The 22,536-nt window shown below is 33.7% G+C and overlaps 2 protein-coding genes and 1 long non-coding RNA gene across 17 annotated transcripts; 2 read left to right on the forward strand and 1 right to left on the reverse strand.

Moving 5' to 3' along the window:
- The first annotated feature begins 1,692 nt into the window (after positions 1 to 1,692).
- GRAS6 (protein) lies at positions 1,693 to 5,731 on the forward strand. Of its 15 annotated transcripts, none has more exons than XM_069296319.1 (3): positions 1,693 to 1,883; positions 2,377 to 2,459; positions 3,586 to 5,731. In XM_069296319.1, the coding sequence occupies exon 3, from the start codon at positions 3,720 to 3,722 to the stop codon at positions 5,409 to 5,411; it is 1,692 nt and encodes a 563-aa protein (XP_069152420.1). In that variant the 5' UTR covers positions 1,693 to 1,883; positions 2,377 to 2,459; positions 3,586 to 3,719; the 3' UTR covers positions 5,412 to 5,731.
- Positions 5,732 to 6,381: 650 nt separating this feature from the next.
- LOC101258362 (small RNA degrading nuclease 5) lies at positions 6,382 to 20,530 on the reverse strand. Its single transcript, XM_004237672.5, has 14 exons — positions 20,338 to 20,530; positions 19,359 to 19,415; positions 19,204 to 19,269; positions 16,476 to 16,609; positions 16,236 to 16,348; positions 15,022 to 15,150; positions 14,863 to 14,933; positions 14,125 to 14,184; positions 13,089 to 13,144; positions 9,745 to 9,805; positions 9,313 to 9,577; positions 8,324 to 8,511; positions 7,935 to 8,230; positions 6,382 to 6,757 (listed from the first exon to the last, which is right to left on the reverse strand). Exons 1-14 carry the CDS (start codon positions 20,431 to 20,433, stop codon positions 6,634 to 6,636), a joined length of 1,716 nt encoding a protein of 571 aa, XP_004237720.2. The 5' UTR covers positions 20,434 to 20,530; the 3' UTR covers positions 6,382 to 6,633.
- An 879-nt stretch (positions 20,531 to 21,409) lies between these two features.
- On the forward strand, positions 21,410 to 21,961 carry LOC104647117 (uncharacterized). The gene is made up of 2 exons (XR_002027563.3): positions 21,410 to 21,548; positions 21,630 to 21,961. It is a non-coding gene; the product is annotated as an uncharacterized lncRNA (long non-coding RNA).
- Positions 21,962 to 22,536: the final 575 nt, after the last annotated feature.

Below are 22,536 nucleotides of genomic sequence, written 5' to 3' on the forward strand. Positions count from 1 at the left end.
CTTATTCATCATGAAAATCACTCTCATACACTTTATTCTGAATATTTTAATCGTATTCTTATCTGGCCTTTTAATATATATATTTAAATATTTTCAAGCTATCTGCTATTTTCATATTCTAGACGCGCGTGAATTCTTGAAAATATCTCTATATTGTTACGATAATTCTATTTTTGCTCCCTAATATCATGTTTCATCCCTTTGACAAAATATCATTTATATCCTATTTCTTGAGTCATGATTTGACTCGTTATCCAATTGCTAAGAGTTATCAAGTTATATGTGAGTGTGACATTTGGTTCCTCCATTATCACAATATCACACGTATAAGAAATTACCTTTGTTATTTTCTCTAATTAATTTGAATATGTCAATTTATGCACTTCAAAAACCTTTTCTTATGGATAAGGTAAATTAAAACTAATGGATGACCATGACTTATAATACTTAAAAATTAGAATGTTCTTGTGGGGTAAAAATACCACAAAATATTCATTTCACACTTTGGTTCAAACATCAATTATTAGGGTATATCATTGTACTTCCATTAATATTTTTTTAAAAAAAATTGTAAATATAAATTAATTAATTAAATTGAACTATTAAAATTTTTCAAGCGATCGTTATTTCCGTTGTTGAGAAAAGGAAATTTCCTTCGACATCTTGCATTAATCCCCACCACAAGTTTAACCAATTCCAACTAAATCCATCAAATGTCGATTTTGTCCTTTTCAATCTCCATTTTTAATGACCCTTACAAACCTCTTGAAGGGTAATTTAGCCAGAAAATGTTAGTACCCCCAAAAAAACAATTATCCTTTGTTCTAAAAGATAATACAAATATTTTTTTGGGAAATTCTGATTTCTTAGTTTACAAATTTACTTTTAGTTTTACGTAATCTTTTTTTTTATTTATATATAACAAATTAAGTGGCTGCATGATAGATATTTTTTTCATAGAAGTTTGAAAAAAAGAAGATATTTACCGATATTATGAACTAAAATTAGAGTATCTAGCAATCAATTATTAACAAAATGTCCAAAAGGAATGTATAAATCAATGTTTAAATAGAATCGATCTTGGTTTATAATTATAGCTTTTATACTTGTTCGCTTTTTTTTATTTTATTTTTTTATTTATATTTTATCGAGACTTGATTGTAAGGAGAGAAAAATATTTTATTTTTTTAAATTATTGCATTGAAGTACACCAATCAATATTTTACAAAAAGCTTATATATGTAAACTCTTGAAAAATAGATTTTGTAAAACTTAACATATTGAGTCACAAATAAATTGATCGAAGGAAATCAACGCTTCTACTCCTCCATCAATGAAGTATTCTTACGAGAAGCAATGAAAGTCGTCAACAAAGAGAGTCACAAGGAATCGACCATACCATATTCTAAAAAAAAAAAAATTCGAAAGAATGATGTGTACATAATTTTATTATTTTACCCCTATTTTATAACGACAATTTGACTCGAATTTATGACATACACTCTAACGTCACTAACCACAACAAAAAATGAACCAAAAAAAACATCATCTTGTACACGCGTTATCCATGCTCATCCCACATGTAACAATGAAACATAGTCCACAAGATTATAATTCAATGGTGCAGATTGATTTGTCTTGCGGGTATACGCGGAGCTACCTTATACGATGGGTGTTCATTTGAATTTTTTCGATAAAAATTTATATATGATTAAAATAATTTTATATGTATATATATTTATCGAATTTTTTTGATTATTTTCATGTGTCTATCTCTATAAATTTTAAATACCTTATTGAAAATTTCGATTCTGCCGCGGATAAATTGAAAAAAAAAGAAGGCATGGATCAAACAACTTGTTCTTGTAGACTCAGACAAGTAGGTATTATACATAAAAACAGAAATACTTGTACTAATAATTGTAGTATAGTATATAGTATAACAAGAAGAAGAAAAAGTAAAAGGGGTTGAATTTTCTTGGGATTTTAGGAAGCTTCCTTACAAGTATATATAATATAACTAAAAGGGTGTAAGTGTTCTCATTCCTTTTTCTTGAATTCCAGAAGATTGATTTGTATTATTTTTGTTAAAGTCTTGAAAGATTGATTTTTTTTCATAAAGGTTGAATTTTGGCACAATTTTTGTTTGTGGGGTTTATCTAAATTTTGGTTAGTTGAAACTTGAAGATTTCTTTGTTGTATCTTGTGGAAATTGTTTAATCTTTTTGCTTGCTGGATTTGTACCTACTGAAGATATTTTTATTGGAAATATATAACATAAAAGGGTAATATATCTTAACTTTGGTCAAAGCCCTAAAGGGGTTTGCTTTTCTTCTAAGCTAATTTTGAAATTTTATCTTTTATGTGTTCACATAGGAAATTTGCAGATTGCTGTTGTTGATTTTTCTCTCTACTGTGACACATCTTAAGATCTTCTCTTTCTGAGTTCAACTTGACAGGTATATTTGGCTTTGCTTCTTTTGACTTTGTGGTGTTGTTTTTGTCTGATTTTTGCTTTGTTTTTTGGTTCTGAATTTGGTGATTGGTTGCTTTTAGAGTGCAGTTACAAACTTATGTTGAGCAATTTGTGTATGGATCATGTTTGTTGCCCTTTAGATCTTCAGAAGTTGAGAATTCAAAGTTCTCCAGTATGGTTTTTTGTGTGATTACTATGTTCATACTCAGGAGGAGGATAGATCTGTAGAAATCAAAGGGTTTTGGAATGTTTGCCTTATTCTTCCTTTTTGTTTATTGATAATCGTGGTGTCTAGACCAGCTTGTGCACTCCTCGATTAATTCCACGAGTTACATGTCATCTCCTGCTGCAAAGTAACTCTGTCCACCAAGGCTAAGGATAGGACAGATGGAAAGAATTCACATAGCTTTTTGGTTTTAAGTTCTTGACCAACTTCATTGACCACTAGACCACACCTTCGGGTGCAATGCTTGCTTTTTTCTTGTTGAGGTTTATGTTCTTTTTGGTATTTTGTTGAATTTCTAATTGGTAAATCCCTTCTTGCTTCCAACTTTTTAACACCTTGATGCCAAAAGCAAGAAGTGGTATTATTAAATATCGGATTTGATTTTCTCTTTATTGTGAACGATGGACATGTAATTTTGACGGTGTTCTTCAAGTGTTGAAGGAGCTTGAGTAATAAACTAAAGGAAAACTTCCAACTTCGCAAAAGTAAGACCTGGTTTTGCAGGAGTTCTTTCACAGAGTATACACCATTTAGTGATAGGATTTGCTGTTGGTTGCGGGATGACTAGCTATCATTGTTAAGTAGCTTTTTTAATCATATTGGTCTCACAGATATGGTTCCCGAAACTAAAAAGCTCGAAGGATACTTATAGAGAGGAGAGTACATGTTCTTTCAGTAAAATCTCTGCTGCTGAATACCTGCTGCATTCTATTTTGTATGTTGTAGTATTTTTCCCCCGACTTGATATCCAATGCATAAGGATCGGATGAAGCAACAATCCACATATCTTTTATTCCCATAGTTGTCTTTAAATATTGTCTTATTTTCCGCTACGTTTTTCTTTTGTCTAATCGGAGTGTATGTCTATTTGATGTTTCAGCAGCAGAGAGCAGTATCTCCCAAATACGACATTCAGTTACAGGGATCCCATACCAGTTTCTGGTTGAATTGAGGAGCAGTTTTTGTAAGGGATTATTCAAGCAGCTTCATTTTGAGATTTACAACAACAAGTGAACCATGTCTTTAGTTAGATCTCTAAGATCAATTGGAAATGGGAAGCTGTATTTTCAAAATGGTCACAATGATAACTCTAGTTTGGCTACATCCATGTACACCAAAAATGCACGCGGGATTATGTATGCAACCGAGTCTAGCAGCACAGACAGTTATGATCCAAAGTATCTGCTAGAATCACCTTCACCTTCTGAAGAACTTTTAAACACATCACCTACAGATGTCTTGGGGAATCCATTCCACCAGAGACATTCATCTTCTTTCCATCCATCAAGAGATTACAATCAGGTTAGTTATGATTCAGCAGACTGTGTCAATCAAAGTCCAGATTCATCAGAATATAATGATGGAAGGGTGACAATGAAGCTTCAAGAACTTGAAAGGGTACTTTTCGATGATAACGAAATTGAAGGAGATGATGTATTTGCTCGTGGCGAGACTATGGACATAGATGATGAATGGTTTAACCAGATCCGAACAGAGTTACTTCAGGAGTCTCCGAAGGAGTCTACATCGGCAGATTCTAATACCAGTAGCAGTAGTAGCTACAAGGAAATATCTGTATCTGCTCCTCAAACTCCAAAGCAAATGCTGTTTAGTTGTGCTGCTGCTATTCAAGATGGACACATTGAACAAGCGTCATCTATGATTAATGAACTGAGGCAGATGGTCTCCATCCAGGGAGATCCTCTTGGAAGGACTGCAGCTTACATGGTAGAAGCTCTTGCAGCTCGAATGGCTACATCTGGCAGAGGTCTTTATAAAGCTCTAAAATGCAAAGAAGCCACCTCTTCTGAGAGACTCTCTGCTATGCAAGTCCTCTTTGAAGTATGTCCATACTTCAGGTTTGGTTTTATGGCAGCAAATGGTGCGATCCTAGAGGCTTTTAAAGATGAGAAAAGAGTTCACATCATAGATTTTGACGTTAACCAAGGAAGTCAATATTACACTTTATTGCAGACATTGGGTAGTATGCCTGGTAAGCCACCCCATGTGAGGCTAACTGGGGTAGACGACCCTGAATCTGTCCAACGTGCTATTGGAGGCCTTAATGTCATTGGTCTGAGGCTTGCACAGCTGGCCAAAGATCTTAAGATCTCTTTTGAGTTCCAAGCAGTCTCTTCCAACACTGCATTAGTCACCCCAGCAATGTTAAACTGCCGTCCTGGTGAAGCTGTTCTAGTAAACTTTGCGTTCCAGCTTCATCACATGCCTGATGAAAGTGTATCAACGGTAAACCAAAGAGACCAGCTTCTGCGGATGGTGAAGAGCTTAAATCCAAAGCTGGTAACAGTTGTTGAGCAAGACATGAACACTAACACTGCTCCATTTCTACAAAGGTTTGCAGAAGTCTACAACTACTATTGTGCCGTATTTGAGTCTCTCGATGCAACTCTTTCAAGGGATAGCCAAGAGAGGGTCAATGTAGAACGGCAATGTCTCGCACGTGATATCATCAACATTGTTGCCTGTGAAGGATTGGAGCGAATAGAGCGTTATGAGGTTGCAGGGAAGTGGAGAGCTAGGATGATGATGGCTGGTTTCACTCCATCCCCAATTAGCCGAAATGTCTATGAATCGATCCGGAATCTTATCAAGCAATATAGCGAAAGGTACAAAGCAGAGGAGGAGGCAGGTGCACTTTATTTCGGGTGGGAAGACAAAACCTTGACTGTTGCTTCAGCTTGGAGGTAGAAACAACATATGCTCTCTCAGAAACAAACAATGCTGTGCATTGGAGATCAACTTGTAGCGAAAACCGACTGTGTGATAATATTTCAGTGTTTATGATCAGAATGCATGGCATTGTATACTTTGATGCTATTCTTAGATACGATTAACTTCTGTGCTGATGTAGGTTGATGTGAAACTAGTAGATAAAACTGTTTTTTTTTGTCTTCCCCATTGTCAGTTTCTACTTTAGCTAGCTGTCCTTACACTTCATTTTAGTTTTCTGTCCGGATAATTGAGCAGGATCTTAGTAATTGCAGTGATTTTCTTCCATTTGACTATTAGTTTTTTTATATGTTTTATTTGTTTTTTAATTCTACTGCTGTCTTGGCATGAATGATATTATATGGTCGATTTTTATGTATTTGGGACTGAGGATACAGTTATTGTATAAAGTTGGTGCATGGGGATTTTGACAAGTCAAAAATTAATTTCTCGTGATGGCTTAAGCAGCATGAACATCCACAATCTTTCCAGTCTGTAAATATTTGAAGGCTGAGTTTGTTCAATTGAAGCTAATACTATAATCATATTTTGTTCAAGACTAACATACGTGCACATGGATAGAGCAATGTTGAATTAGTCAAAGTGTATACAAGTTTATCGTAACATTATAGGATATATGATTCTTAGACTTTAAGCTAAGCTAGGTCAAAGTTTTCTAAATCAACTCACAGAACAGTTACCAGTTCAGATACAAACCTGGTGGCTCTTTTCCTTCATTTCCCTAGTTTCTATTTGGGTCAGACTTCATAGCACTTCTTGGTGTACCAACTTTTGTCTTCATCTCAATCATCAATTGGTCATCCAGTGAGATAAGAACCAAACTATACCATGTAACTATGAGCCAGATCTAATTATTTGCATATTCAACACCTAGAGATAGCCAAGCACATAGAAAAGTAAATAATACGTTAACCGTACAACTCTGAGATAAGTATAATAACTTGGTCATACAATATAATGTTGTTCAGCTACTCGTTAACGGTCATAAAGATGATGAAAGGTAAGAAGATACCTTGCATATACAAGTTTACACATAATGAACTAACTTTACATCAAAAAATTCCATTTATAGGAAATCGCTTCATCTTGGAGATTTCTCTTCTATTTCTGCCCTGATAAACGGGGTTAATAAAGGTGCTCGCAATAAGAGTTAGAATATAGATAATACAGAGAAATATGATTAGTGTTTGACACCTACAAAGCACAAACCAACTTCAGCTTGCGCCTGCAACTCTTCTAAGAGTTTAACAATGTTCTCACGGGGCATCGAGGCATCAGTCTGCTCTGACAAGATCTTCCTCACTCTGTGTGGACAAAAAGAAAAAGAAATAATTAGCAGGTTTTGCTAAGCAATAACATTATTATCTGGTCTTAAATCTACAGAGAGACTGGCAACTAGAAGATGGGAAATCAGATATTTCCTGGATCTCCATGTATTTGGCAACTTATTCTAGGATCTAGTATAAAATTTAAATCACTCAGGATTAGAATGGACAGACTTCCAGCCTCCCCAAATACCAATAAAGGATCAGTATCAGAAAAGCACTAATAGGACATACTTAGGAACACTTGTATTAAGATAGACTGAACTATACATGGTTCATGCCAACCTACTACGGAGCAACAAACAGTTGGTAACATAAAACAGCAACTTCTACACCACTGGCAGAAGATAAACGACAAAACGAGGTAGCAGAAAGTCTTGAAAAAGAACATATAATGGAGAAAAAAAGTGAGCCTCAGGTGGGGGAAAAGGTTTCCCTTCATGATGATGTAAAAAAGGTCTCGGCAATGATCACTGGTAGAACTAACAGGTTTTATACTTTAAAATTATAAAGAATAAACAAAAATAGCAGTTTAAAGGGATTTATAAAAGGATGTCCGTTTTTACATACAGTAGTCACTGGATTATTGAAGTTTAGCAGGACTACTTCATGTGAGTTTAGTGATATTATGGAACAGAAAGGTAGCATCTACTCTGGCAAGGAATACTACCATTTGATCTGGTAAGCAAACAGTCCGTCTACGCAAAGCAGTAAGGACACATTTAGCTTGTGAACAGTGGTACACGGATTATAATGCAGGATTGTATTAAGGTGATCAATAGTAACTGGATTATCGTAGTTCTCATTAGAGATTTTTTTTTCCGTGTTGAAACCTGATGACTGATGTATATCTAAAAAATATTTTGGTCTTGAGCTGGATAAAGATTTGTTCCAATAATAATTATCTTGGCACAAGTAAACACTTTATCCAATCCAGTATTGGTCTTTATATCGTGTTAAAAAATAATTAAAGGGCTACAATAAAAAAACATTTTCTAAAAAAAAAAAAACAATTTCACAGGAGAATTGAATGAAGTAACACTACAACATGAAATAAAATGATAAATTGGAGTAAATGACTGACATTGTTTATTCAAAACTTGTGATTCAGGAGAGGAGTAAGAGTTTTGTGCAATCCAGCTTAAAAGGATTTTACCTTTGAACTATTGCAGTGTTTCCATGACCAGTGCAAATAATAAGCATAGCATTTAGAGGAAGATTGGAGTAAATGCTCTTGACTCTGCGATTCATGCGACCTAATATATCCTTCAGTTCAGGAGTGATGTCAAATTTGATGCTTTTCCTGGAATTAGACTGTTTCTCACATGTCAGCAATGCTATCATTTCTGCTAATTTTTTATTTAGCTCCTCAGAGTCATCTGCTTGCTTCCTCAAGTATGCATATAGCTCTGCAAATTGCGTCCAGATAAACTGTACCTTATCATTTCTGACCTATCACGACAAGTGATGCCAGTATAGTGAGTTTTGGGATTCTTATATAGTCTGCTTTTGAACAATACAACAAATTAGATTCTTTTGACTCACCTCTTTAATGGCTTTTGAAAGAGCTTCATCGTCAGATGATACTGGAATTGTATGGGACAATTCAGCAGCATATCTCCTTGCTATGGATATATTATCAATGATTGAAGATCCTTTGCCAGAGTCACTCAGAACTGAAAGAAGCTTCCGCCGCAATAATTGTTGAGACTGAGGTATGCCAAAATCAGGCCCTAGTTCATGAAGTTACAGCCCAATGAAGTCTAGGATGCATTGATCCAAAAAGCAAAATGAAAAGATGTGGTGATCCACAACATAAATAGCACAAAAAGAACTCCATTTCAAGGACAAAAGAAAAGAAAAGAAAATGAAGGTAAACAGGGATTGGAGAACGAAAGCAAAAGAATGGTGTTGCTTGTATATCTGGTGTTAATATAATGTACTCATGAAGTTTGGACTACGGGTTGCCTCCAATTTACATAGAAGCTTCGTTTTGTATATCATTGGGCGTGGTGCAATTAGTCTAAGAGCACTAACTATTATGCAAAAGGATTATATGCTGGGGGTAGGTACAAATGTGTTTAGCATGCATCATTGCATCCATGTTATAGTGAGGCTAAGAGCAGCAGTAAGTTTCTATATCCAAGATCGAATACAGGCAATACCAATTTGTTGAGATTACACACCCATCTTACAAATCTTAACTTGATAATTCCGTAGCTAGTACCCCACCACCACCACAAATTTTGACACGTGGCAAGCATTTTTTGTTTCCAAACATTTCTAACACATGAAGAAGTTAAAGTTTAAAAAATTGACAAAATGGATGATCAGATTTAATCAAACGATCCAACAGTCTAAATATTTTTCATCTTATTTATTATTCATTTTCTTTATTTTTAATCTTGCTATTTTACAAACCAAACTCCATCACCACCACCACCCCTCGACTATACCAATCAAAGGGACCGTAAGAGTTCAGAATGCACAATATTTAGTGATGCATTAGCATGTGTAAAAAGGTTACGACTTACCATTTTTTATTTTTAGTAGTGCTAGTTCCAAAGTAGCTTTAGCATCTTCAACGCTATCATGGCCATTGTCTGAGTCCTGTATCTCCCTGTCGAGAAATTTTCTGCTCAGAACGCGAAGAGCAGCTTTGTAGGATCCTCTTGGATGCTTATACAACACAGCGGTATCAATTACCAATTTATGATTTATCTTTAGGGATAACAAATCATTTTCCAAGGAATGCCCAACCAGAATGGTCTCCTTGTGAACCAGTTTCAAGAACTCCTCCTGAAGAAAGAAAAGATAGTTGACTAAAACAAATTGGACATGTATAGCAAATCAGTCTGCTAAGCAGGTGCAAGAAATCTGCAAGAAGCTATTAATGCTGATTGCTTCTTTTCCAATTACTAAAATGGGACGGAGAGGTCAGCAAACAAAAGGCTCTAGGGATAAACCTGGATATCTTTTAGAGTGGTAGTCACATCTTCCAACATCTGACAGGTAATTCCACTATACCTGCAAAAGGTCAGATCGCTCAACATAAAGCAATATTATCAGTTAATGAAAAAAAATTCAAACTGCAAACTAGCTAAAAATATCCTTTCAAGTTAAAGACTCACGGACAGAGTTCTTCTGCATGTGTTCCTATCCCACAAAAAGAAATACACAATTGACTGAAGGACTGAGAATTTGAAGAAAGAGAAGGTGAGTCTCAGAGTTTATTTAGTAATTGTCTTCCTCTTTTAGGACAAATACTATTTCTGCTCTTCATCCTGAAGTAATTTGTGCTTAACAAACATTTTAGCTTATAAAGCAAGAAATATTATTTGGCCGACATAAAAAAAAAATGGTGCAGTTCAGCAAATTGAACTCCTGCTGTGTCGGACACCCTCTGGGCGCCCCCTATCCCCCCAAAAAGAAACAACCCTCATCTATTTCTTCGACTTTGGGAATGGATCTTTGGAAATGAACTTACAAACATAAATCAGAAGCTTTTCTTCCTAGGAGAGATCGATAGCGACAATAAGACACAACCAGAAATGAGAAGAAAACAGCTATCTTAACAAGTTGCCCCCAAAAATTCCTTGAGTTGAGTTTTGTATTCTTAAACATCCGTTTGCTTCTGAATCATCTATCTTTTCAGTTGTTTCCAAATTGTTCCTCACTAAGCCAAGAATGGAATTACACTTGCTCTACCCCATAACAATATAAAAAGGAAAAACACAGAGGAAGATAAAAGTTATAGCCTGACACACCCGCACTGATTTTACCACCCACATAGCCCTTCCCCTGCCATTTTTTGAGTACCTTGCTTGGAAAGTGTGGTTTGAGGCGACAAGAGTACATCTTAAGGGAGGTCTACAATTTCGAGAATATTTACCATAGGAGAAAAGGTTGGTGGAAATACTAAGAGAAAAAGGAGAGTGACAAGAAAGAAAAGGAAAGAGACGATAGAAAGAAAAAGAGAGAGAAAAAGAACGATTTTATAAGCAAATGTAGAATTAAAAATAATAAGAGAATTGAAAAATCATTAAAAGGAAAAAATTTAAAATTGAAGAACAAAAGAAATTGAAAAGGGGAAGCTGCGGAGAGAGATTAAACCCTGGCAATGAAGCTTGATTCTTTAGTTAATATCTTTTTCTTGGTTCCCTTTTCTTATTCTTTTTCTTCTGTATCTTTTTCCCCTACTTGATTCCTTCCGCCCAGTGTTTTGGGAAGCGAGAAGTGGAAAAAAGCGACAAGGGCTCGCTTCACAGAAGCAAGAAGCGAAGCGCGTGTTTTTTTTGTTTAAAAAGCGACATTTAGTATAAAAATAAAAAAATATAAATAACTAAATAGAGGTAATATAGTCTTAAATTAAAAGAAACTAGATAGTCAATAATACTCACAAGTCATAACATATAAAGCAAAAAATCAAAAATATAATTAAATCACAAACACTCAAACTCCTATTCTTCAACAAGATCCTCAAACTCTTCAAGTGCATAACCAAGGCTAGTAGCCTTCGTATTTTTTGGTCAAATATGTAAGCTAAAATATATAGTATACAGCCAGCAAACAATCAAATAAAAAAAAATCAAAGAGCAAATGATTTGGAAAAATATCCAACTTTTACACTTTGAAATAGCGTAGGCGAAAAAAACAAAGAGCACAAGATCGAGAAACTACAATGATAGGAGTGATAGGAATAACTGAGAAGCAGATCGAAGAGAAAAGAGACTCACCGATCAAGATGAAGCACAGTAAGTTGGTGAAGAAAGACACAGTCACGGTCGTGAAGAAGAGAAGCAGCGAAAGAAGAGTGAAGTCGTGAAAGAAAGCTAAGCCGTATTTATTTCAATTATTTTTAAAAAAAAACCTTTTTTTAAAAAAAAAAAAACCCCTAATTGTTGTTTTTTTATTTATTGCGCTTTTACCTTTGTGTCGCTTCTTCATCTGAAGCGAGCGCCTTTTTCAGATCGCATCGCCTCAGGAGAAAGAAGCGCAGTGGTAGCACTTCGCCTCGAAGCGCGCTTTTCACAACACTTCTTCCGACTTTAAAGACATTATCTATTACTTGAGGCAGTGAGACACTGGAAACTGCGAAAAAATTTAAAATAATAGAGAAAGAAATAACAGACAAGGGAGCAGTATTCATCAATGAAGTGGGTGCACACGTTAGCGACCAAGGTTCAAATCCCAACATAAACCAAAAAAAGATGAGTGATCTTTCGGTCTGCCTATTCTTTGGAGGACAGTTACTCAGTACATGACCTAGTTGGAGTGAGCAAATACTTGGTGAAATCGTCGAGGTGCACACACTAGCCCGGATGCCATCGTTATAATCTAGATAAAAAGAAGAGAAACAGAAGAAGCAAAAAGAATCTATTTCAAGATATATCTTGGCTTAATTCCCTTATCAAAAAATGGTATATCGTGCCAGTAACCTTTTCTATGGACTATAATACTAGGTAATTTTGAATATTACCTGACACTTGAAATTTTTGCGCTCAAGAGAATACTAAATACAATCCGATTAACGAATTTACATGGCTTCCTCACCATCAAAAGAGTAAAAGTAGTCAACTCTTGCGAAAATCAAGCAAGAAATTTGACATGCAAAACACACTTTTGATTGATAAAAGATCAAATAAAAGTCAAAGAAACACTAAATCCAGCTCCTATATGATATCAAAGTCTAGGCCATCTGAATTGAAGATTGGCTTCAGGCATACTTAACCACAAGAACCTTTTGAGTTACAATAGGCATTCCCGCCTAAACTGAATTCCTTTGAAACAGATGGGAGAGCATACTAGTACAACTGGCTTAAGCTAAATCTAAGGAGCTAACAAAATTCAAAAACATGTTGATGCTATTATCAAGTAAATCTAATCTTGAAATGTGCGGGCTTAAACCACTGATTCTCTAGTCTGCTAATCCATCAATTCTAGTTTGACTAACATCGTTTGACTCGGCACAGAGCTTTAAGTTATAAAGATAGACTTATAACTTGTGGTCTTAAGCATAAAATAAATTAGTAGCTATAAAACTTTTGAATCTTGTTTAAAATTAAATCATTTCCCAAATTAGAAATGTGTCATTCTTTTTAAAATGGACAAATAAGAAATTAGTGTCACATAAAATGGAACAACAACAACATACCCTGTGAAATTCAACAAAAAAGGTCTGAGGAGGGTAGAATGTATGCAGACCTTACCACTACCTAGTGGAGGTAGACACATAAAAGGGAAGAGAGAGGTACGTATTTAGCATGTGTGATCAAATGAAAATTTAGAAGTTATCATACATAAAAAGTACCTAGTATTGTAGTCAATAATGTCATTTGATGGTTTGACCAATTTATCCAACATAACCTGCAATTGGTTGATGATATTAGCCGTCAGAAAGAAAAAGAAGTAGCCTATTTATATAGTTTAAAAGACCATGAGACAATTGATAATGCATCAAAATCTCTTATAACAGGCTAAGGAGGTACATTTGAGATCATGTTCAGACTTTTGATGGCCACACAGGAGGATAAGAGAAGAAGAAAAAACCATTGAATTTGCCCAAACACGTACAAAGGAATAGTATCCCTCAACACATGGTGCATGGACCAAAAGGGCAATATATATGTGCTAACTTGTTACATATGTTCAAAAGTATGCCTGGATAACTACAGGGTTCAACTATGCAAATCAACAATCCCAATATATATGCAGGTTGATTCATTCTAAAGTAATGCAGCAGACCCAAATAGTGCAGGAAGGATATAGACGATTCATCCAACTAGTTAAAGCATTGAGGTGCAGCTGATTGTTGCTTGAATGATAATGACAATATATGTGTATGTGACTTTCTATGTTGCTCGGACTATTCAAAAATGGCAATGGGAATGGTTGTGTCGAATTCTCCAAAAGTAGAGTATTTTGGAGAATCCAACACGGGTGCGGCTATGTGGCATCAAAAGCAAAGAGCACGCAACTTAGCTGACTTAATAGATTTTTAATGAAAAAAGATGCTTGGATCATGACACTGTTCAACTACACAAATAAATGATCACAGCATATATGCCAGCTGGATCATATTTAAAATTATAGCTTTTTGACAAGGCTAGTTCATATAAGCTAATTAAGGACCACCCCTTAAAGTGGCCAAAAAAACAATAGAAAATCAAAAAGATCAGAGTAAATGGCGTTTTTTATATAGAAAAGAAACTAGCCATGGACAAAATACACAATGAGGAAACAGTTTGGGAAAAAATTGAACTATTAAACCAAAAAATAGATTACCTCATTGAAATGCAAGTGAGGGACTAAAAATAGAGCAAGAAAAGAAATAAGAGGAAGCAAACCTGTCCTTCAACATCCACTAATGTCACTCTGGTAAGCTCAAAGCCTTCACTTGTAATACACTACAAAAACATATATTTTTACCAAAATGATATGAGATTTGTATGCAAAGCTTCCAGTTTAAAGAACAATGACAAACAAGAAAATGTTACTTAATAAATAAAAGGAAAAAAAAAGGCAACTACATAAGAGAGACAAATCAAAAAACAGCAAGCATAATATCTGTCTGCCTGTCCAAAAAAATATACATTAAAAGCTATTATTTTGGTATTAAATGTATACACAGTGGCAACCAACAGAAGACCCTTTATACCGTCGAATAGCATAGCATAGATAAGACAGACCAAATTTGAGGTTCAAAACAACGACTATTTGCCGCGGAACACACTGATAGTAAAGGATGTATATACTTCTCATACAATCTTCAGAACTCTAACTTCTTCTACCATCATCAGAACTCTAAGTCCAACCAGTCTGAACACAACTTTTAGTACCAATGTACCATTACCTTAAAACTGATATGTCCCATCACCAACCAAGTCAAAGAATCTAGATGCAGTAAATAGTTAAGCTACTGTGCCCGACATGATTAAAATGCTCTCATCCTCACCAATATTTATATCTAAGGAGTAAGGAAATGAAGATAAAGACAGCATTGACTATGCATACAAGTACGTTTAAATACTAAACCATAACATTGTGATGAACAAATAAAGTTGAAAAAATTGTTGTTAAATTACCATTTCGCAGTCGAGGGCCAAAACTTCATGTGGAGGTGTTCCTGAAGGAGCAGGAAGCGTTGAAAGAAATTCTACATGGGTAATGAAATACCAAGGTCAACTGTCAATAATCTTAACTAAGAAATTCATTCAATTTCAAATTCTTGGAATGCATGTCACCTGGTTGCTCATAGCAGTATCCATTTTCTTCTAGTTCCTTGTCCGAAAGTGTATAATAACTAATAGGAAATGGTATATCTTTCTTGAGGTCTGCAAAGGACATAGTCTCCTTATTGGGAGCCTCAGCACCTGAATGAAAAGAGGATGATAAGGCCCCATTTGATTGCATTAAGATTAAATCTGAATGCATATCTAAATAATTAAGATGTCGTCTCTAGATTTAAACACCGAAAGATTTTATTTTAAGTTGGTCTTGAGCATTGAATGATTAATGACCCTGACAATACTAACTAGCTGGAATTAAACAGGAAAGCTGAACTTCAGGCTATCCTGGCCAATCAGTGTTCCCAGAATTCAGTTCTTCTTCCATCTCCCACCACAATCTCCACGTTACGCCAAGAAGGAGACATCTTCTGAGTCCCCTCCAGGGTCCTTACCACCTCAGGAGCTTCCCAGGGCCACAGGACCCCAAGCTCCACCTCTAGTGCCACCTCCAGTTCCTCCGAGGTTATGGTGGAAGATCTTGACATAGTTTGGAATCTATGGGCAATTTCAGGCACAAGTAAAGGGTTAATGTTCAGTAGGAGACACAGGAAAGGAGGAGAAGACATTGGGCTTCAACTGTCACCTCACTTGCACCGAAGTGGGTTGCATTAAGAGAGAGAAATAGAAAAGCTTTTTGAGGATGTAGAGATGAATATTGTGCAGCTAAGGAGTAGCCTCTTATCCCTCACTTCTTTTTGGTGCACCCTCGCAATTCCTTATTGTATAGAAGATTGTCTGTCATAGAATACGATCTCTTTTTATAGGTCCTCCATCCTTTTACTTTTTGGTATGCCCCTGCCCCCTTGTACATACGCTTCACCCATTTGCTTTTGATGAAAACATTTACCTGATCAGAAAAGGGTAATTTTCACCCAGTTCTCTAATTTAACATTCTAGTAGAAACCATCCACGACACTTTTCCAGAATTTCTAGGGGAAAAAGTGTATCATACATAGATCTTAGACAGGTGCAGACAAATTTATATATAGCAACACAGACCATAGCAATCCTATTGACATACAGTTGGAGGAGATGATGCCTGCATTACAGACATGTCATTCCTATACCTCCTTACACAAGCAAATGAACCTCTAATTAACCGGAAATGAAATCAAAATAGCAGACACACAACAAAGACTTCTGGAAGTTTTTCTTGGATCAGTTAGTACCTTGTTCAGATGACTGGGTGATTTTCGGAGAAATGTTCTCAGCTACTTCCCTTTTCCTCTTTGATTTGCATGTGAGAAGTGCATCTATTGTCTGATTTCCATCTGATACACAACTACCATGAAACAAAAACTATAAGAAGAAGAAAACATAACTTCCATAACACAAGAGTGACAAAAAATATTGAAACAATTAGCGCAAGCGCAATATATTGATTATTCAAAGTTCAAACTATTACCAACCTGAGAGCTAAAACTGGCTTTGGAACACCACAGCATTCTTTGAAACTTTTGAGCACTTTAGACTGTGATAGATATAGAGATGCATCAAGGCCAGGGACATAGAGCATTACCACTTTAGGGATCAAAGGCTTATTCTGCAAGCAAAAAGAAAGAGAAACAGATGAAACTCTGTTTAGCCTCTAAAGAAGATACTATTCACTGGAAAATTGATGGGGACCATCCAAAGGCAACCAAACATATCCACATTAACTAAATTCTATCTCCCTGTGCATCAAATGACAAATGTGAAGTATATCAATAATTCAAGATATATAACACCTAGAATAGCTAATGACTTAAGAGACAATAGCAAATAAAACCATGACCATTTCCCAAGTATTATCAAAAATTCATTGGATAATGTTTCAAAGAGAGCTTGAGTAATAAAAATTTTGCAACAAACTCATTCTCATTTATATTATTATTTTTATGTAAGGAAATTTCACTAGTGCATCAAGAAGATGCAAGGCAAAACATAACAGCATAAGAAGGGGTCTGCTCCTGTACAAGAACTTACTAAATAACTAAAGAGCAGACGTAGTCCACAAAAAAGTTCAACAGTATTTACAACGGCAGTCATTCTCCTAATGATGTGCATGACATATAAGATAATGCAGCTAGCCAGCTACATGTGTTGCTGGTAGGATCTGCAAGTTCATCAGACACTGACATACTAATTAAAAAAAAAACATAAATTACTAGGAACCACATTTATTATGATTGGAGTGTAAAACTGGGTCTAGGAGTGCACATTACAAAAAGAAGGGAAGTATACAGATGTACCTTTGTGAATTCATTTAGGGTCTGTTTGGAAAGCCACCAGGTAATTGGAATTGGTGTAATTACTACCCTAGTAATTACCAGCCGAGTAATTACACAACCTAGTAATTACGTTGGCCTATTTGTTTGCCAGTGTACAAATGTATTGTTTGTTGCACAAGAGTAATCGTAAGGTTATACTGAATTTTGAGAATAAAAAATAATTATTCAAAATAAAAAATTTATATTAGACAAATAAGGGCATTATAAATGATATTAAATTTAATACACACGTTGTCTTTTGAAAATAAATTAATTAATAAACATATGTTCTTAACTAATATTATAAAAAATAATGATTTATAATTTTCAATTTATATTTTTGATTAATTTAATCATAAAAACAAGAAGTACATAATTTCTATGAACATCATGAAATGCATGCTTCACAAAACAATTAATATTATAAATATAATGTCATAAAATTACAAAACATTTCACAAAAAGAAAATCTATCAAGTTTAACATTAAAAAAATAGCTTAGCATCGAGTTAATACTCCTAAAACAAATGAAATTGAAAATATAACACAAGTTCTAAATTCAAACCAAAAAAATTAACATAAATCTTATGTCAAATTTCAACATAACATACATAAATATGATTTAAAAGAAAAGGAAAACGCAAGTCCATAACTTTATTCAACAACGAATTCTACTTTAATTTAAAACTTAGAATACTGACAAAATTATACTAATGATTTTTTGGATAATACGAAAAATTGCATGATATCACATGAAGTAAAGCTTGAGAATAAGAAGGAAATGAAATATAAAGAATATGAAAAATACATTTTTAGAAAATATTAGAATAATAAAAATTATTAAAACAAAAGATACATTAAAACAGAAAAAATAAAATAGAAATAAAAGGAAGAAACTAAAAAGTAATCAACTTATAATGACACCAAGTAATTACTGGCAATTCACAGCTCCTTTGGAAAGTGTAATAACCCTATGAATTGGAGAGTGTAATTGCACCCTGCCAACTACACCCAATTAATTGCTGACCAGGCAATTACATGGCCAACCAAACAGGACAGTGTAATTACACCAAATCCAATTACCCGAACGGTTTTCCAAACATGCCCTTAAGTATTTTTTGTTATACAAACTGGCAAGTGAACACACAAGATGAGAAATGGGTCCAAAAATGATTTTATTTTTCTTTTCTCCCTTTTTGATAGATCAATAACTTCTATAAAGAAAACACCAAGTCCATGTTAGAAGATATTTTCAAGTTGTCAATGTGACTTAACTGAGTCATTCATATTTGTCCATCTATTTAAACAAAATGGTATTCTTTCCTCACACCAAAAGAACATATAAAAATATGATCTTTGATGTTTTTTACATTGTTCTCGCTATTTGAGCAATCTTTGATTTCTTCATTCCACACGTGTTAAAAAGAGACAAGAAAGGAGACAGGATTTGATTCTGTTCAGACGGGTGGGTCAGAAAGTGAATCTAACGGTATGAAATTTCACAATATCAGATACTCCATTTTTTATATATAACCATGTACACACCTACTTCAATTAGGCGTGTCTAATTCCATAATGTTCCTTACTAGCAAAATCTACCTCTATTTGCAATTGAAATATCCATTTTCAGTATAATCAAAATCACTTAGCAAAGAATCATTGCTGGCTTGGTTATTTATACATCTGTATCAAATATATAAAAAATCTAGTAAGCAATGATTCGTTGAAATGGACCAGATTGAATGCTAAATCTCAAGGTAAGGACAGCTCAATCTCTCCTCACCAGATTTTCCTTGGTGTATTCCAAAAAACTGAGGTGTTTGTGCATCTGATACAGATATAAAGACACAAGTGGAAAACATGCAAAGAAAGGAATGAAACACATTACTTTGATAAAAGCCCACGATGGCATGAACCCATCAGCAAGCACCCAGGTGACAAGCCCTTGCACGTCCTGTGTTATCACATTAAGCATGATCAATCACGTTCTAAGCTCTTGTAAAATAAGTATAAATAACCTCAATCAGTATGTTACAAACATACTTGAAGATTCAAGGTTGAGTTGGCTTCTGGTTTGTTAAAAACAATATCTGCTTTCGCCTGCACCACAATCAAAACTTGAATAACAAATTACAGACATTATAAAAGGTTCAACTAACATGCTAAATAGTTTGTCTTGCATAATGACATATCATAATGAATCGAACACAATTATTCTGCAAAAATTAACAACATAACCATCATCTCCAGAACAAAACAGAAGAGAAAATAACTAGCAACCACCAAATGGAAAATGATGCTGACAGCAGGAATAGTATGTCACCAGTCACCACGGCGTTCCAAATTTTCAATAATACAAATCTTAATTTTCCCAGAAACATTCTTCTTCTCCAAGTTAAAAAGTTTAAGACTCTAGACAATATAACCCACTTGAATGAACTCAATCTGCAAATCACGAAATATAATCCTTTTATCAATTAAAAAAAGATTCTCTCTTTTCCTCTTTTTTAATCTCATCTCTTCTCTACATTTTAAGTTTCTATCAGGACTAGTTACTTATCAAAATTAATGCATGTATAATCAATTTCCATCGAACCCGCAGTTAAAACCACATGTTCTCATAGTACTACATTTTCATTAGAAAAAAAACCTCTTTCTTCAAGTTTACCAATTAAAACTCCATATGTCCTCTCCAAGAACTAAAATTTTCATTAGCAAAATCTCCTCTTTCTTCAAGGTTTACCAATGAAAAATCCAGCCAAACAATCCAATTAAATTTAACTCAACCCACACGCTCCAAAAAGAAATTCTCCCTTCACTATATTTACCCTTTTCACTCTTTAACAAACACGCAACAAAAAAATGGTATAGCTATTTTAACATTTTAGAGAGACCCAATTCAATTTATAACTCATACTATAAGAAAAACGAAACCACATTCATGATACAATAGTAGAACCTTTGTACTCCATTTTTTTGTAAATAAACAAGAGAAGATGAAAAAAGCAATAGAGTAAAGGACCTGAGGGCCGTAAACATCAAAGAAAGAGTTGGCTTTATGATCTTTGCTAGATTTCTGTTCGTCGAGGGTTTCTGTTGAACTCTTCTCACAACTCATTGTTAGAGAAGGGGGAGGACGGAAGCAAAACAACACACACAAGTATTTCGCTAGGTCGGATCCTTTCTTTCTTATTTTCTTTTTGTTTTGAATAATCGCTTTGTTCTAATTGGTCTATAAATACAGTTATTTGATTTGGCTATAAGTTATGTTGTTATATGTCATGTTAGACATTATTTTTACTTGACTCTCGAGTATTTGATTTATTTCATTCAAAACAACATGCGTTTGCATAAATTTTAAGAATATGTTATTTGCTTATAAAAAAATATGAAAATAATTTTTAAAAAGGATTTAAAGAGATATTTTTGTCATTTACTTATTTTAATAAGTTATTTTTTTACTCAATAAAAGACCGATAAAGATTCGATCAAGTATAATTAAATCAAGTAATGATTAATGACTTTATAGATTCATGTCATGTATATTATTTAGTTATTTATGATTGAGATTCATTTAAATTATATATTCATCTTAATAATAAAAACAATAAAATTATCAACTATTTTTATTTTTAAAACTATTGAATATACAATTAAGTGCATACCCAAATTAATATTTTCACAAAAAAAAATTAAGATTGAAAAAGATAATTTAATATAGGGAAAATTACATGGGATGGCAAACATTCATAGCTAATTATATTATAGGGGTATAGTTTAATTTATTTACCTTATATAATTATAGTTTATTTTTGTTTGCTATATTTAATGGGGTCCACAACCTATTATATAACCAATGGTATAAAAACGTTATTTTCTAATTTTGTATATAATTATACACAAAACAATTTTCTCTCTCCTTTTCACATTCCAAATTTTTCTCCTACATTTAATACTCCAGCTATCCAGTTTGAAATTCAAATTGTTGTCCAAAATTAGATTATTCCCTCCCGAAGTTGAAGTTCCCTCCCGAAGTTGAAGTCAATTTCGTAAGTACTCTTTAATTTTAGTTGTTTACCTCTTCTTCTTTTTTTACTTATTCAAAATTTGTATATGTATTCTGTTTATTTTTTTTCCATATATTTTGATGAAATAATCGATTTTTTGTTCCTGATAGATCTAAAATTGGTCACACAATGAATGAATCATCTTCATCTTTGAGGATTACCAGAGGTATTCCTTTGCATATCAATGTTGTTGACATTTTACCATCGTTTTCAATGGGATTAACTCAAGATTTTGGGTTTGATGTAGGGTCATTGGGAAAATCAAATCAAGTTATACAAGAACAAACAATGGAAGAGCTTAGATCAAAGGAAAAAAACGACCCTACGGCAGTTCAACAAGCTATTAACAATGTTAAAGCTAGATGCATTTAAATAGTACAAGGAAGAAGAAAGAGGAAAGCTGTAAACATTGAATCAGAGGAAAATGCTTTTGAAGTTGTCGGATCTGAAGAACATAATATTCATGAGGTACTGTATTAAAACACAAAGTTAGATACAATTTTTTGGTTAATTAGATGTCAATATACAAAAAATATTACTTAAGTATTGTATATAGTATAATTGCATGTTTAGTAATTGTATATAGTATATTGCATATTTATGTTATTTTTGTTTTTTGTATATATACACAAAAAAGTAATTGGACTTAGTTATACAAATGAATTTTTTTATATATGATTAGAGTTTGTATATTCTATTGGTTATATACAAATTATTGAAGTTAGTATATATTAAGTTTATATACATATACAAAAATTGATATGTACATGTCTGTTTTAATAGCTGGTAGTAGGGAATTGTATATGAAAGGCTCATTATTATTTTTATATACATATGTACACAAAGTAATTGGATTTAGTTATATAGATGGGAAAATATCATATGCGATTATAATTTGTATATTGTAGTAGTTATATACAAATTATTGAAGTTAGTATATATTAACTTTATATATTATTGGAGTATATAAAAAGTCATTTAGAAACTTGTATATAATGTCACGTTTAACTAATATATTCATGTACATATATAAATATACAAAAAAGGTAAGTTCATATATATATACAGATTTTTTTTTTGAATTTGAACGTTTAGCTTAAAAAATGACGTTTTCCTAAAATTGTGGCATTCTCTAAATTTATTGTTAGCATATT

The sequence above is a fragment of the Solanum lycopersicum genome, chromosome 4 (genome assembly GCF_036512215.1).
Source record: "Solanum lycopersicum chromosome 4, SLM_r2.1".
NCBI lineage: Eukaryota > Viridiplantae > Streptophyta > Magnoliopsida > Solanales > Solanaceae > Solanum > Solanum lycopersicum.